This window comes from Thermothielavioides terrestris, chromosome 2 (assembly GCF_000226115.1).
Source record: "Thermothielavioides terrestris NRRL 8126 chromosome 2, complete sequence".
NCBI classification, from domain to species: domain Eukaryota; kingdom Fungi; phylum Ascomycota; class Sordariomycetes; order Sordariales; family Chaetomiaceae; genus Thermothielavioides; species Thermothielavioides terrestris.
In genome coordinates this window covers 7,472,434-7,485,315 of record NC_016458.1, presented here as the reverse complement: position 1 = coordinate 7,485,315, position 12,882 = coordinate 7,472,434, and the positions used below count along the sequence as shown (strand labels likewise).

The 12,882-nt window shown below is 60.0% G+C and overlaps 5 protein-coding genes across 5 annotated transcripts; 4 read left to right on the top strand and 1 right to left on the bottom strand.

The window, feature by feature from the left end:
• Positions 1-144: 144 nt before the first annotated feature.
• Positions 145-2,571, top strand: THITE_2154729 (uncharacterized protein; the record flags this gene model as incomplete). Its single annotated transcript, XM_003653211.1, has 2 exons — positions 145-1,732; positions 2,409-2,571. Exons 1-2 carry the CDS (start codon positions 426-428, stop codon positions 2,569-2,571), a joined length of 1,470 nt encoding a protein of 489 aa, XP_003653259.1. The 5' UTR covers positions 145-425.
• A 38-nt stretch (positions 2,572-2,609) lies between these two features.
• On the bottom strand, positions 2,610-4,022 carry THITE_2115482 (uncharacterized protein). Its single transcript, XM_003653210.1, has 2 exons — positions 3,737-4,022; positions 2,610-3,676 (listed from the first exon to the last, which is right to left on the bottom strand). Exons 1-2 carry the CDS (start codon positions 3,772-3,774, stop codon positions 2,941-2,943), a joined length of 774 nt encoding a protein of 257 aa, XP_003653258.1. The 5' UTR covers positions 3,775-4,022; the 3' UTR covers positions 2,610-2,940.
• Positions 4,023-4,053: 31 nt separating this feature from the next.
• On the top strand, positions 4,054-6,816 carry THITE_2115480 (uncharacterized protein). The gene has a single exon (XM_003653209.1). It carries the CDS (start codon positions 4,468-4,470, stop codon positions 6,643-6,645), a length of 2,178 nt encoding a protein of 725 aa, XP_003653257.1. The 5' UTR covers positions 4,054-4,467; the 3' UTR covers positions 6,646-6,816.
• Positions 6,817-7,808: 992 nt separating this feature from the next.
• Positions 7,809-9,528, top strand: THITE_2045895 (uncharacterized protein; the record flags this gene model as incomplete). Its single annotated transcript, XM_003653208.1, is given in 4 exon segments — positions 7,809-8,069; positions 8,176-8,389; positions 8,403-8,967; positions 9,048-9,528. The coding sequence occupies 4 exon segments, from the start codon at positions 7,809-7,811 to the stop codon at positions 9,526-9,528; spliced, it is 1,521 nt and encodes a 506-aa protein (XP_003653256.1).
• A 1,656-nt stretch (positions 9,529-11,184) lies between these two features.
• Positions 11,185-12,544, top strand: THITE_2115477 (uncharacterized protein). Its single transcript, XM_003653207.1, has 2 exons — positions 11,185-12,414; positions 12,492-12,544. Exon 1 carries the CDS (start codon positions 11,350-11,352, stop codon positions 12,229-12,231), a length of 882 nt encoding a protein of 293 aa, XP_003653255.1. The 5' UTR covers positions 11,185-11,349; the 3' UTR covers positions 12,232-12,414; positions 12,492-12,544.
• Positions 12,545-12,882: the final 338 nt, after the last annotated feature.

Here is a 12,882-nt window from a genome sequence, read left to right as displayed (position 1 = left end):
TTCCTCCTGCCTCGGGGCAAGCTCATCTGTTTTGAAGTTTCAAGATTGACTTTCCGTCTGGGTTTTCCTTTTCTGTTGTCTCTCGAGTGAAACAGTGGTGTATCGGGCTTAGTTTATCTCAATGAAACTCAACAGAAGCAAAGTGAGTTGCTCATCAGTCACTTCAGCCAGGTCACTCCAGGGCCACCCCCCCATACCGTGTGGCGCTAGCAGCTAACACGGACCCCAGTCGCCGTTAGGCCCGCCTAAATGGCCTGGCCCACACCCCGTCAGGGGGTTTGAAGCACCTCCTACGTCAGCGCCCCAATTGAACATCATCCTGGCGAGGCTTCTTTCGTGTTCAATTTTTCTTGCAACAACCTGACCCAAGCTTCCATATCTTTCCGACATGCCCAGAATATAGCAGCTCCGTAAGACTGCCGACGATGCCCATTCAGCTCATCGCGTCGCTCTTCCTCGACGGCCCGCCGCCGTGGTTCCCGGACCCGTACCGGCTGCTCAAGGTCGGCGCGGCGGTGGGCGCCGTCGCGCTGACCAAGTGGTACGCGTCCGGGCGGCGCAACCCGTCGGAGCGCAACATGCACGGCCGCGTGGTGCTCGTGACGGGCGGCACGTCGGGCGTCGGCGCGCAGACCGCCTTCGAGCTGGCCCGCCGCGGCGCCCAGATCGTGCTGCTGACGCGCCAGCCACCGTCGGACCCCTTCCTGGCCGACTTCGTCGGCGACCTGCGCGCCCGCTCCGGTAACCAGCTCATCTACGCCGAGCAGGTCGACCTCGCCGACCTGCACAGCGTCCGCCAGTTCGCGACGCGCTGGATCGACAACGCGCCGCCCCGCCGGCTGGACATGATCGTGCTGTGCGCCGCCACGCTGACGCCGCCCGGCCGGCCGAGGGTCGAGACGGCCGAGGGCGTCGAGATGACGTGGATGGTGAACTACCTGGCCAATTTCCACCTGCTAGGCATCCTCAGCCCGGCGATCCGCGCGCAGCAGTTCGACCGGGACGTGAGAATCGTGGTGCCCACCTGCTCGAGCTACATCTCGGCGCCGAAGCTGGATGCGGACGAAGTGATCAGGGGCGGGGACGACAAGGACTGGACGCCGAGCAAGGCGTATGCGCGGAGCAAGTTCGCGCTGATGGTGTTTGCCAAGGCATATCAGAAGCACCTGGATGCGCACAAGAGGCCGGACGGGCTGCCCACGAACACGCGGGTCGTGCTGGTCGACCCGGGGTATGCGCGCACGCCGGGCATGACGCGGTGGCTGACGCGGGGTTCGCTCTGGGGCTTGCTGCTCTACGTCTTGCTTTACCCGCTGGTATGGGTCCTGCTGAAGAGTGCTAACTCGGCCGCGCAGTCGCTGCTCTATGCGGCGATGGACGGGAGTCTGGGGCGGGGAGCCGGGGGCCGGTTGATCAAGGAGTGCATGGAGGTGGACTGCGCACGCAGGGATGTTGACGACGAGGAGGTGGCCAAGAAGCTGTGGGAGGAGAGCGACAAGCTGATCGAGCGCGTCGAGAAGCAGCAGGCGGTCAAGAGGGCCAAGGCAAAGAAAGAACAGGAGAAAAGGGATGAGGAAGCAAAGCAGGCTGCCCAGATCGAGGAGATTGAGGCCCTGGTCGGGGCCATCAAGAAGGGCAAGGCCAGGGAGGCCAAGGCCAAGGAGGCCAAGGAGGCCAGAACACCGCCGAAGAAGAACGGGAAGAAAACCAAATCTGGCGGGGATAATGCCAGGTAATTCCGTGATCTTGACAGGTTATATCCTCATATTCTTGTCTATCCCCTGGAGCTACCCCACCACATCGGCGTACTCGGTGAGAGCAATTCCGGAGCTACCTAGGTAGCTCCCTGTATTGCGTAGCTGGACACTGACCCACATGAGACCCGGCAAAGCGGGACTGCATCGGCAGTCGCAGTAGTGTAATCCGTACACTAGCAAGTACCACCTGAAGGCGGGACGTCATCGATGGGACCGACACCTCGCATCGCAACCCAGCAGCTTCCGACACCAATTCAGGATCAGGCATGTATAGCGCCCAATTGACTGGACCCTAGAGAGCCTCTTGTTAATCGTTTTCCCAACCCACTTACGTCGGTGGGACAGGTTCAGCAGATTCCGTTTTGAACCCCTCGTCTCACCAACCTCGGCAATCAAATCAGTCCCCCGGAATCATTGTGGTAGTCCTCAGGTTCCATTCCCGGCCTGCCACCGCAGGACCCAAGCACGCGACAAGACACAGTCAACCTTCACCATGGCAACCGCCCTTCAACCACACGCCGCACCATCACCGCTATCACCACCACCAGCATCAACACCACAATCACCAGCACACACGGGCTTCACCGTTCCCTGTCAAGCAGTCTGGGCCAGACAACCCCCGCCGCAGTCGCTGCCGTCGCCGCCCCGCAGCTCGTCGCACTGCCACCCCGTCTTCTTCACAGACAAGCTCCGCCGGCAGCCGCCGTTCCGCGTCTCGGCCAATCCGCACCCGCACGCGAGTCCGGTCGCGCACGGCTACGTCTATCAGGATGCGCCGCGGGGCAGTGCGAAGTCGGCTGGGCCGCGGTTATGAAGGACGGATGAATGGCGATTGGGGGGGGGGGGGGGGGGGGGGCAGCTGTATGAATTATTGAGGGGGGTGAAAGCGGGTGGGATGGCATTGTTTGATAGTTAATTTCAAGAGTTGTTGGCGTCGAGCCTTCCTGCGCCCTCTGCTTGAACAAACTACGGAGGATTTGGTGTGCGGACTGAGAGGGATGCTGTCTTGCGTATGTTCAAATTCAAGAGAAGTCGAGGCTCTGGGATAGTGTGCAATACAGGAACGGAAACCAAAACTCCAACCGTTACGCTTAACGGATATACAGCATATTCCTGGGTAGTCCCATCAACAGTCCTAGAACGCCAGAAACCAATCAAAGCAAGCCCAAGATGCCGCGCCCCCCTACACGCTGCTCTTCACCGACACCACAATCGTCACCAAGATCAACACCACGACAAACACCAACAAGCTCATGAGCTTGACATTCTTCCACCACATCCTCCTCTTCAGCCCCCTACTGCGCACCCGAAACTCCCTCGCGCTGCCCCCCAACCGATCCGTCTTGTCGACGAGCAGATCAATCCTGTCGCCCCGCTCGAGCAGGCCCTCGATGTTGCGGGTCATGATGCCGCGCACGTCGTCGATCTCGCGGCGGACGTGGCCGAAGGCGTCGTCGCGTCCGCCGCGCCCCGCCGCCGTGCCGCCGTACTCGACCATCAGCGCGCGCAGCTCGGCGTTGAACGCGGCCGCGCCGTAGTGCGGCAGGTCGGCGAAGTCGGTGGTCGCGGTGGGGAAGTGGGCCGCGCCCGCGCCCGCGCCCGCGCGCGAGGGCGTCGGCGACGGCTCGTGGAAGCGCCGCCGCAGCTCCACCAGGAAGCTAAACGCCACGTGCCGGCTCACGGCCGCCGCGTCGCAGATCACCAGGTACGTCAGCCCGCCGGCGCTGGCCTCGGCCGGCGGGTGCTCCGACGGCGCCGAGGCGATGTAGTGGATGTGGTGGCTGCCGTGGGTGTAGGTGAGTTTTTGCGGGCTGGAGTGGTCAATCTTCGGGAGGATGAGGGACGCGAGGGAGGAGGCCTGCGAGGCGGCCGAGGTGGTGCATTCCGTGAGGATGGTCGTGTTGTGCGCTATGCAGGCGCTGGAAGGGGGGGGGGGCTTGTTAGTGACCAGCAGCAGCGGGGAGTCTTGAAAGCCTTACTAGAGCAGCGGCGTCGCTGGCGTAGAGGAGGACGCCATGCTGAATATCGAGTGGGCTGCAAAATTCCTGGAACTGCGGCGATGCAGATGACGCCGATGTGGCTACCGTGTAGATGGCTTCGACGAGGTTGTTTGAAGACGACGATATTCGGGGTTGGGGCTGCATGATGACGGAGTCAGCCAACTCCACCACCGTTTTCGATGGTGGAAGAGTGGGGCAACGCCAAGATTTGGACTGGTTAGCCGATGGACCCTGGCTCGCCCCTGGGCAGGGCGGCAGGGAGACGTGCAGCTGATAAGATAACGAAGTTGCGCAGACGAAGAATTTCGACTTCGAATTGGGAAACGTGGGTTAGCCGTCATCAAGAAGTCTAAATCTCTCTGTTCCCGAACAGGATCAAACCGAACAGGATCAAACCGAACAGGATCAAACGCTCCCGCCTCGCAGACTCTCCGCGTCGTACCACACGAGACCAGCATGGTGCTGCCGTCCGCCCCCTCGACGCGGCCATGATTTCACTGCTTGGGGCCAGATGGAAACCTCCGAAGCGCGCAGGATACGTCGTGCGCCGATGGCGCAGCAAGAAGCCCAGCCAACCGCCGCCCAAGCGACCATTCAAGCCTGTTGAAGTGAGTGCGCGTTCGGCTTCGGCTTCGGCTTCGGCTTCGACTCCCATCTCTCTTCAGTTTCCCCAGTCACCCGCCCAGACACTTCCCCAGCCACCCGACATCATGCACAAGGCGCTGCGCCACGGCCTTGAAAATGAGCATGGGTCTCCCACGATAAGGCGGCCGGCCTTCATGATCACGCGCAATTACCAGGTTCTCGAGAAGCTCGTCGAGTCCCGCTTGCAACATGTCATCGCGTCCATGGGCGACTGGGCCAAGAACCAGGCCGAATGGCGCTCGTTCGGCCTCACCAGCCAAGCGCAGCTGGATCGCGAGGTCGGCCTGTTCCGGATGGTGCTGGGCAAGTCCTTCGCCCTCGCCGTGGAGGAGGGCAAGACCAGGCGCGCCGAGAACCCGCTCTTCTGGAACCTGCGGAACGCCTTCATCCGCTCCGACAGTATCGGCCTGGACCGGGAGCTCAAGTACGCCTTCCAGACCTTCCTGATGCGCTCGCGCTTCCCCAAGGCCGTCAACGAGCTGCACATGGCCCTCGCCGACCTGCGCTTCCCTTACGAGTGGTACCCGGCCACCCGCATGCTGCAGCGCACCATCCACCTGCACGTCGGCCCCACCAACTCGGGCAAGACGTACAACGCGCTGCAGGCGCTCGAGAAGGCCCGCACCGGCATCTACGCCGGCCCGCTGCGCCTGCTGGCCCACGAGATCTGGAACCGCTTCACGGCCAAGAAGAAGCCGTGTGCCCTGGTCACGGGCGAGGAGGTGCGCATCCCCACCGACGCCGACACGTGGTTCCACAGCTGCACCGTCGAGATGACGCCCATGAACGCGCGCGTCGACGTCGCCGTCATCGACGAGATCCAGATGATCGCCAGCGAAGATCGCGGCTGGGCCTGGACCCAGGCCTTCCTCGGCGTCCAGGCCAAGGAGGTGCATCTCTGCGGCGAAGAGAGGGTGGTGCCGCTCATCCAGGACCTGTGCGCCCGCATCGGCGAGGAGTGCATCGTGCACCGCTACCAGCGGCTCAACCCTCTCAACGTCATGGACGAGAGCCTGAAGGGCAAGTTCAGCAACCTCCAGAAGGGCGACGCCGTGGTCGCCTTCTCCCGCGTCAGCCTCCACCAGCTGAAGGCCGGTATCGAGAAGGAGACGGGCCGCAGGTGCGCCATCGTGTACGGCAACCTGCCGCCCGAGACGCGCGCCAGCCAGGCGGCGCTGTTCAACAACCCCAACAACGAGTACGACTACCTGGTTGCCAGCGACGCCATCGGCATGGGGCTCAACCTCGAGATCAAGCGCGTCGTCTTCGAGGCGAGCTACAAGTTCGACGGCGTCACCTTCCGCCCGCTCACGGTGCCCGAGATCAAGCAGATCGGCGGCCGCGCCGGCCGCTTCCGGACCGCCACGCGGGAGACGGCGGGTGACACGTCCCAACCGTCCCCGGGACTGGTCACCACGCTCGACGAGGAGGATCTCGACCTCATCCGGGCCGCCTTTGGCAAGGAGGCCCCGCCGATCCCGACCGCGGGCCTCTTCCCGCCGCCCGCCGTCATCGAGCGCTTCCACTCGTACTTCCCGCCGCGCACGCCCATCAGCTTCGTGCTCGCCCGGCTGCGCGAGATGAGCCGGCTCTCGCCCCGGTTCCACATGTGCGACTTCACGAACGCCATGGACATCGCCGAGATCATCAAGCAGTACGACCTGAGCGTCTCGGACCGGTGCGTCTTCCTCAACGTGCCCATGAACCTGCGCGACCCGAGGCAGGTCGAGGCGCTGCGCGCCTTCGCCAAGTGCGTCGCCGAGATGGGCAGCGGCCACCTGCTCGACTTCCCCGAGATCGACCTCGAGGTGCTCGACCTGGCCCGCCCCACCGCGCCGTCCCAGCAGGTCGAGTACCTGCACCGGCTCGAGTCGCTGCACCAGGCCATCACCATGTACCTCTGGCTCAGCTACCGCTACCAGGGCGTCTTCCAGAGCCAGGGCCTCGCCTTCAAGGTCAAGGAGCTGGTCGAGGCCAAGATCGCCGACCACCTCGAGAAGCTCAGCTTCGTCGAGGAGCAGCAGCGGTCCAAGCGCCGGCGCATGCGCAAGCTGGCCGCCCGCAGCGAGCGCAAGGAGCGCAACCTGCTGGCCATCGACGAGGAGCTGCTGCCGCCCCACGATGAGGGCGCCGGCCAGTGGGCCGAGGAGGGCCACGAGGAGCCGCTCTTCGATGGCGAAGTTGCTGCCGAGAGGCCGCCGGCTGCTGCTGCTGCTGCTACTGCTGCTGACGCCAAGGTGTGAGGTCCGGGGGCAGTGAGCAATACATCGTGTGTATGTTTGGGGGGTGTATGATACGATATACCGTCGCCTAGCGCGGCCGGTTGTATTTATTTATGACGCAGAAGCGCCGAGTTGCCATGGTCAGGTGTGTATAATAGAAGGTACTCTCCTGTTGGGACGCGTCCCGCATATGGCGGAGGCGCTGGTAGAAGGGACCGGCGTATATATAGGGGTCCCGGAGTTGGCATACACAAATCTCAAGCGATTGGCAAGTTATGTTATTGGCGGGGCTGCACGTTGAGGACTCTGCTCTGGCCTGGCGGGATGTAGAGTTGTGCTAGCTCGGAAGCCACAGGATTACGTTACTGCCACAATAGACGCTTTGGAAACCTGGAGACCCGGGGTGGCATTGGCAGGTGCAAAGAGTATAGCAGCCAGCAACGCCATTTGCACTTAGCTAGCATATAGCCTGTGAACCTGCTCAGTTGCCACACCTTTACCTCGGCCCTCTTTAATACATCCCTCTCTTTTCTTTCTTTCTTTCTTTTTTTGGCCCCTCCTTTCCATTTCCTGTGCGGCCGCCCCCTCTCGCGGGTTGGGTCCCCCACCTTTCTCTCCCCTCTTCCTTCTTCTTGCCCCTGTTTCGCCCTTTGCATTCACATGCTTTCCCGTCTCTCTCCTACCTTATCCTCTATCGTTTTTCTCTTCGGCTGGCTGAGACGCGCGACAGCTGGGGCGAGGGACGTAGCCGCTGCCGAATGAGACTCGATTCTGCTCATCGCAGGATGGCTACACAGCACGGAATAACTGTCTGTCCATCCACCATTCAGCTTGTGTTTCAGACTTGGACCCCAACTCAGCCTCCCTTCTTCTCCCCCCCCCCCCCTCCTCTTCCCCCCCAACAGCTCATGAAATGCGGCCTAGTTTCCAGTTGATTCGGAGATACCTTATGACGGCAAAGCATCTTTACTACACTAAATACACCCTTCGCGCGTCTTTGCGCTCTCCTACTGTGTGCCCTGCAGTCATCCATGCATACGTCTCTATCTGCTGACGTAGAGACTCGTTACCTTAAGTACCTTGCTCCCGGCCCAACAGGGCTTCTCCCTCCTTGAGCGTTTCCTTTCCCTCAGTCCACCACCACAATCATCGCAATCCACCTTGGCAGTCGTCACATCCTCAAGATGGCGAGTCCCGGCAGCGATCCAGTTCAGCTCCTAGACGCGCTGACCACGGTCCTCGGGGACGACCCCAAGGCGCTCTCACAGCGTGGCAGCGACGAATATGACAAGGCCAACGGCTCCTACTTCAGCGCCTTTGAGAACGAAGTCAAACCTCTGTACATTGCCAAGCCTGCTACCGTGGAGCAGGTCCAGCGTCTTGTCGAGGCGCTCCGTCCGCATGTCATCGCGGGTTCGTGCCGCATTGCCATCCGCGGCGAGGGCGTAAGTTCAGGAAGGAATTCAAATAGACGTTGCTTATTCTCCCTCTTCCAGAAGCTCATTGTGCCTCCGGGCGACGGACTTCTATGGCTGACACTGATTTGGCTAGCACGCGCCGTTTGCGGGCAGCGCGAACGTGCAGGACGGTGTGACCATCGACATGAGACGCCTCAAGGGAATCACTTTGAGCGCGGACCGGTCTACGGTGGAGATAGCGGTTGGAGAGACGTGGACGACGGTGTATACCGAGCTGGAAAAACACGGCCTGACTGTTGCAGGCGCCCGGGTTGGCGGCATCGGCGTGGCCGGCTTTATCTTGGGAGGTGGGTTTCCAAGTGGTTCTACATGGACACGATGCGATGCCGTCTGCTGACTCGGATTTCCCATCATATACCACACATGCAGGCGGATTATCCATGTTCTCCACGCGTACTGGATTCGCCTGCGACTCGGTGGTTGAGTTCAAGGTGGTCTTGGCCTCGGGACAGCTTGTCCGCGCGTCCGCGGATGAGAATGCAGATCTGTGGATTGCCCTCAGAGGAGGGCTGAACAACTTTGGCATCGTCACCTCAATCACCATGACGACGTTCAAGGCCGGAGACATCTGGGGCGGCATCACATACTACCTTCCCGGTGCCTTCCCGCAGCTCCTCCGGGCCGTGTGCGACTTCGTGCATAATGAGGACGACCAGGACGTCCACGTCATGTGCGGCACTGGCTACGGCTTTGGCCACCAGGCCGCGAGCTGTTGCATGTACCACACAGCCGGCAAGGTGAACGCGCCGTCCCTGCAGCGCTTCACTGCGGTCCAGCCGCAGATCGAGCCAATGGGGACCATGAGAACAGCGACGCACCTCGAATTCTGCGACGAAATGGGCAAGTATAGCACCAACGGCTTGCGGTATGCATTCATTCAGCAGAGCTTGTGTGGGATGGGTGGCGGAGATGATGGCGCGTGCTAACTGTTTTCGCAAACCATAGGCAATTCTGGGCTACTCTAACTATCAAACCGGACGTTGCCCTGATGGAGATGTTCCACGACGAGTGGCAGAAGACGCTCGACAGCATCAAGGACGCCGAAGGGTTCATCGTCTCCTTCGTGTACCATCCCCTTACCAAAGCACTGCTGGAGAACTCGGCCAAAGCGGGCGGAAACGCCATGGACATCCCACCGGCAGACGGGCCGCTGTTTGTCGTCATGCTCAGACCGACGTGGACACGAGCAGAGGACGATGAGCGCATCTTTGCCGCCGTGGAGGCGCTTGTGGAAACCCTCAAACGGCTCGCGGCGGAGAGGGGACTTCTCCACCGCTACATCTTCACCAACTACGGTTACCCGAAGCACAACGTCATGGCCGGGTACGGGGATCGTAGTCTCGCCAGGCTCGCGGCGACGAGCGAGAAATACGATCCCGAGGGCATCTTCCAGAAAGGCGTCCCCGGCGGCTTCAAGCTGCCGTGACGGGGTTTTGGCGTCAACCGCGAGGTTTGAAAGAAGGGATCTCATGCCATGATGTGATGATTATTTTCCGCCTCTGTTATTTCATGCTCCCAAGTCGCAGTAAGCAGTTGACTACCAACTGCCGAGCCTTGCTCATCCCTATACTCACATGAACCACCTTACACGTTCCGACCCGGGTGATCCCGCATGCGCGAAGACGTTTTTGCACAGCACCTAACTCGACCATCTTGCGAATTACGCGGGGCCGTTACGGATGATATTACGTCCATACCGGCAAGCAGAATCCTACATAGACATTCCAATCCGTCTCCCACACCGTGCGCGGCTGCCAACAGCATCGTATATGCGTGACGCCGACGTGGCAAAGGCTCGGCGAACCAAAACCAGATACGACCAACAGACCAAGGCGTCCATAGTGAGACATCAGATTGGGGGCCAAACGGTCACCCAACCGATGATTAGCTTACATACCCTTATCCAGGACAGGAAAGACATCTCTCCGAGAACACCAACAGGCTACACAGTAAGCTGCCGCCGAAGCATCCGTGTGTGCGGAGTCGTGTCTCGTTTTCTCGTAACGCTAGCCAACCGTCGTGGGCATTGCGTGGCTGCCGAACCCGCCGGTGCAACTGTTGGGTGAGTGTGATGCAGGATGCCGCAGTAACTATGCACTCAGCTGACGGAGTCCGGGGTGCTCCTGGGCATCTTGTGGGATTCGTGGGTGGGACACGCGTTTAGTGGTGTACTCCTTCACTTGCAAACAGGAGAATCAAGGCCGCATGTTGTCAGGTGGGACCCTCGTCTGGACCACAGCGTCTTCATTGGGCAAAGAGCACTCTCCTAGCTAACGATGAACAAGGCTGATACACCGAAAGCTGCTGCGGATCGCCCGAGTAGCCGAATGGCCCGGGTGTCTCCCCTGAGCTCATCGGAGACGTTAAGAATGGCACCAACGAGCAGTTGTCTCTTCACGCCGCCACCAAAAAAGTTGCCGATTTCTGTCCTGTTTGAATTGCGCATCGACAGACATAGCTGAGCCTGACGGGCGTCGAGTCTGAAACCGGAATACACGATGAACGGCTTCAACCGGCACGATCGGAGAAGCATCGAAGGAGTCGGCTTTGTTCGTGTCGCGATGTGCTCTATTAGATCAAAGGCGACTCTATCTGGGCATCGACGACGCTGCGCGACAACGCTGCTGCGCGACAACGCTGACCAAAATCAAATTCAAGTATAATCGGCAAGAGTGAGTGATCTCGATGATTGCAGCAAAGTTCAGGTGCCAAATCAACCACACCACAGTGTCGCACTCGTCCTGCCAATAACGTACGCATATGTTAAGTATATCTATCCATTTGACAGATGCGATCCAACAGCGGTAAGAAGCTAGTCGGTGTCAGTGGTGTAAGTCGAGCGCTAGCCACAGAAACACAATAGATCAGAGCATGCGACTCCCCGTGGCTTGTTAGCAAGAAAAACCACATAGAACTGTTCATGGTTGAGATTCAGATAGCATTGAAGCACCAACATAGTCTGCAAGCCAATCAGGCAGTTGCGACAGGCCACGGGCGCTGAGGTGTGATGGATGTTGGCCGCTGCTGACGCTCGGTGTTGCTGCAGCAACGCCGAGGTTGGCAAGAACATCAGCAGATCAGAGCATGCTGCATAGCAACCCAAAGATCGGAAACCGCAACTTCCCATACCCAATGAATGCCGAAAACACCAGGGACCTTTCCAATCGGGCGTCAATGACTGTGATATTATTGACACGATAAATGAATCACCGCCTCGCATGAACCCTCCCTCCGCCAAGCAAATACCATGTCCGCCCCCGAGCCCCAACACCCGGGCGAGCGACTCGCATCCTACTTCTCCGCCTTCTTCTCCACGATTGTCGGCATCTCCACGCTGGGCGCCTCGATCTCCTTTTCCAAGGTCGTCCAGACGCCGGTGAAGCCGTGGGTCGACTACGGGGTGGCGGCCGAGACCATCCAGAACCACCTGTCCGTCGCCTTCGTCCTCTTCCTCATCGACCTCGCCCTGACGTCGACCGCCGCGTCCGCGCTCTCGCTGTACCGGCCGCAGGCCGTCAGCTACTTCGGCCGCCGCGACAGCCACCAGCGGCGCGTCGTCATGTGGTGGGCCACCCTGGTCAGCGTCGTCCTGTTCGGCCTCCTGTTCGCCGCCTTTGTGTTCCTCGGCCTCGTCGTCGCCGCCTACGCGGGGCCCATCGGCTGGGTCGCGGTGGGCTTCTTGTGTCTGTTCGGCCTCACTATTCTGGGTGTTATCGTCTGGCAGAGCCCGATCGGATCCCCGAGCCCGGAGGAGGTGCTCAGGCGGCAGCGCGAGCGTGACATGCTTGATCAGGATGGCTCGCCGTCTCATGTCTCTTCCCCAGAGAAGAGTCCCGTCCGCAGACCCGCCTATCCTCCTGGCCCCGGGTACGACGACGTGGACGACGGCGGGGAGCCAGGACCGCTAGGTCACTACAAGGATGACGCAATATCGGCCACTCCAAGGGTGCCGGCCGATCCCATCCCGGGCTACGACCCTCTCGTCCCACCATACATGGCGGACCTGCGGAGACTGAGATCGCTCCGGGCCGAGAAGGAGGAGAGGTCGCAGGCGAGGAGAGATTCGTGGCGTGACAGTGGGAGGCCAGGGTCAGATGTCTACACTTATACATATGCAACGAGGCATTAGCGGTGTTATACGGCAGGCAGCGGAGGGAGTCACAGCGGGAATGGGCGTTTTTGCTGAGACGGGGATCATTCAGTTGGGACTCTTCCCTTGCTAACTAAATCTAACAATACTCGGACGTCCAGGGCCAATGCATGGCCCTCTGAGATGCCTGTCCCATGTGTGGACCCGCTGAGCTAGATGCATGTGAGAGAATCCCTCCCCCTGTGCCATCCAATACAGCTACTCTAGCTCAGAGGGTACCCTAACACGCCAGAGACTAGGCAATGAAGCACCGTTACTCAACGTTTGAATTTGATGCAGTATTGAAAGTCCCTAACATCCCAGCTGTTTCATTGCTCCCTGGAATCCACGCGCACATAGTGTTTCCACTGATTTACACTACGACACTGCTGCGTTAAACTCACCGCCGCTGTTGGTTTGGGCAGGACAATGAGACCGCAGTTTAGTCCGCCTTGATAAAAAAGGGAAAAGATAAGTTCAACTCTCTGAGTTTTACTGCGTTTTTAAGCGACTCAACTGACAGAGAACTAGGGAGCTAGGGATCTAGACTGCGGAAGTACGGAAGAAAAGATAGGAGAGGAGCCAAGGTTGGGGTTATGTGTAGGTCAGTTCATGTAGTTACAGTATGTCAGGTCCTGTAGGGGGAGAACA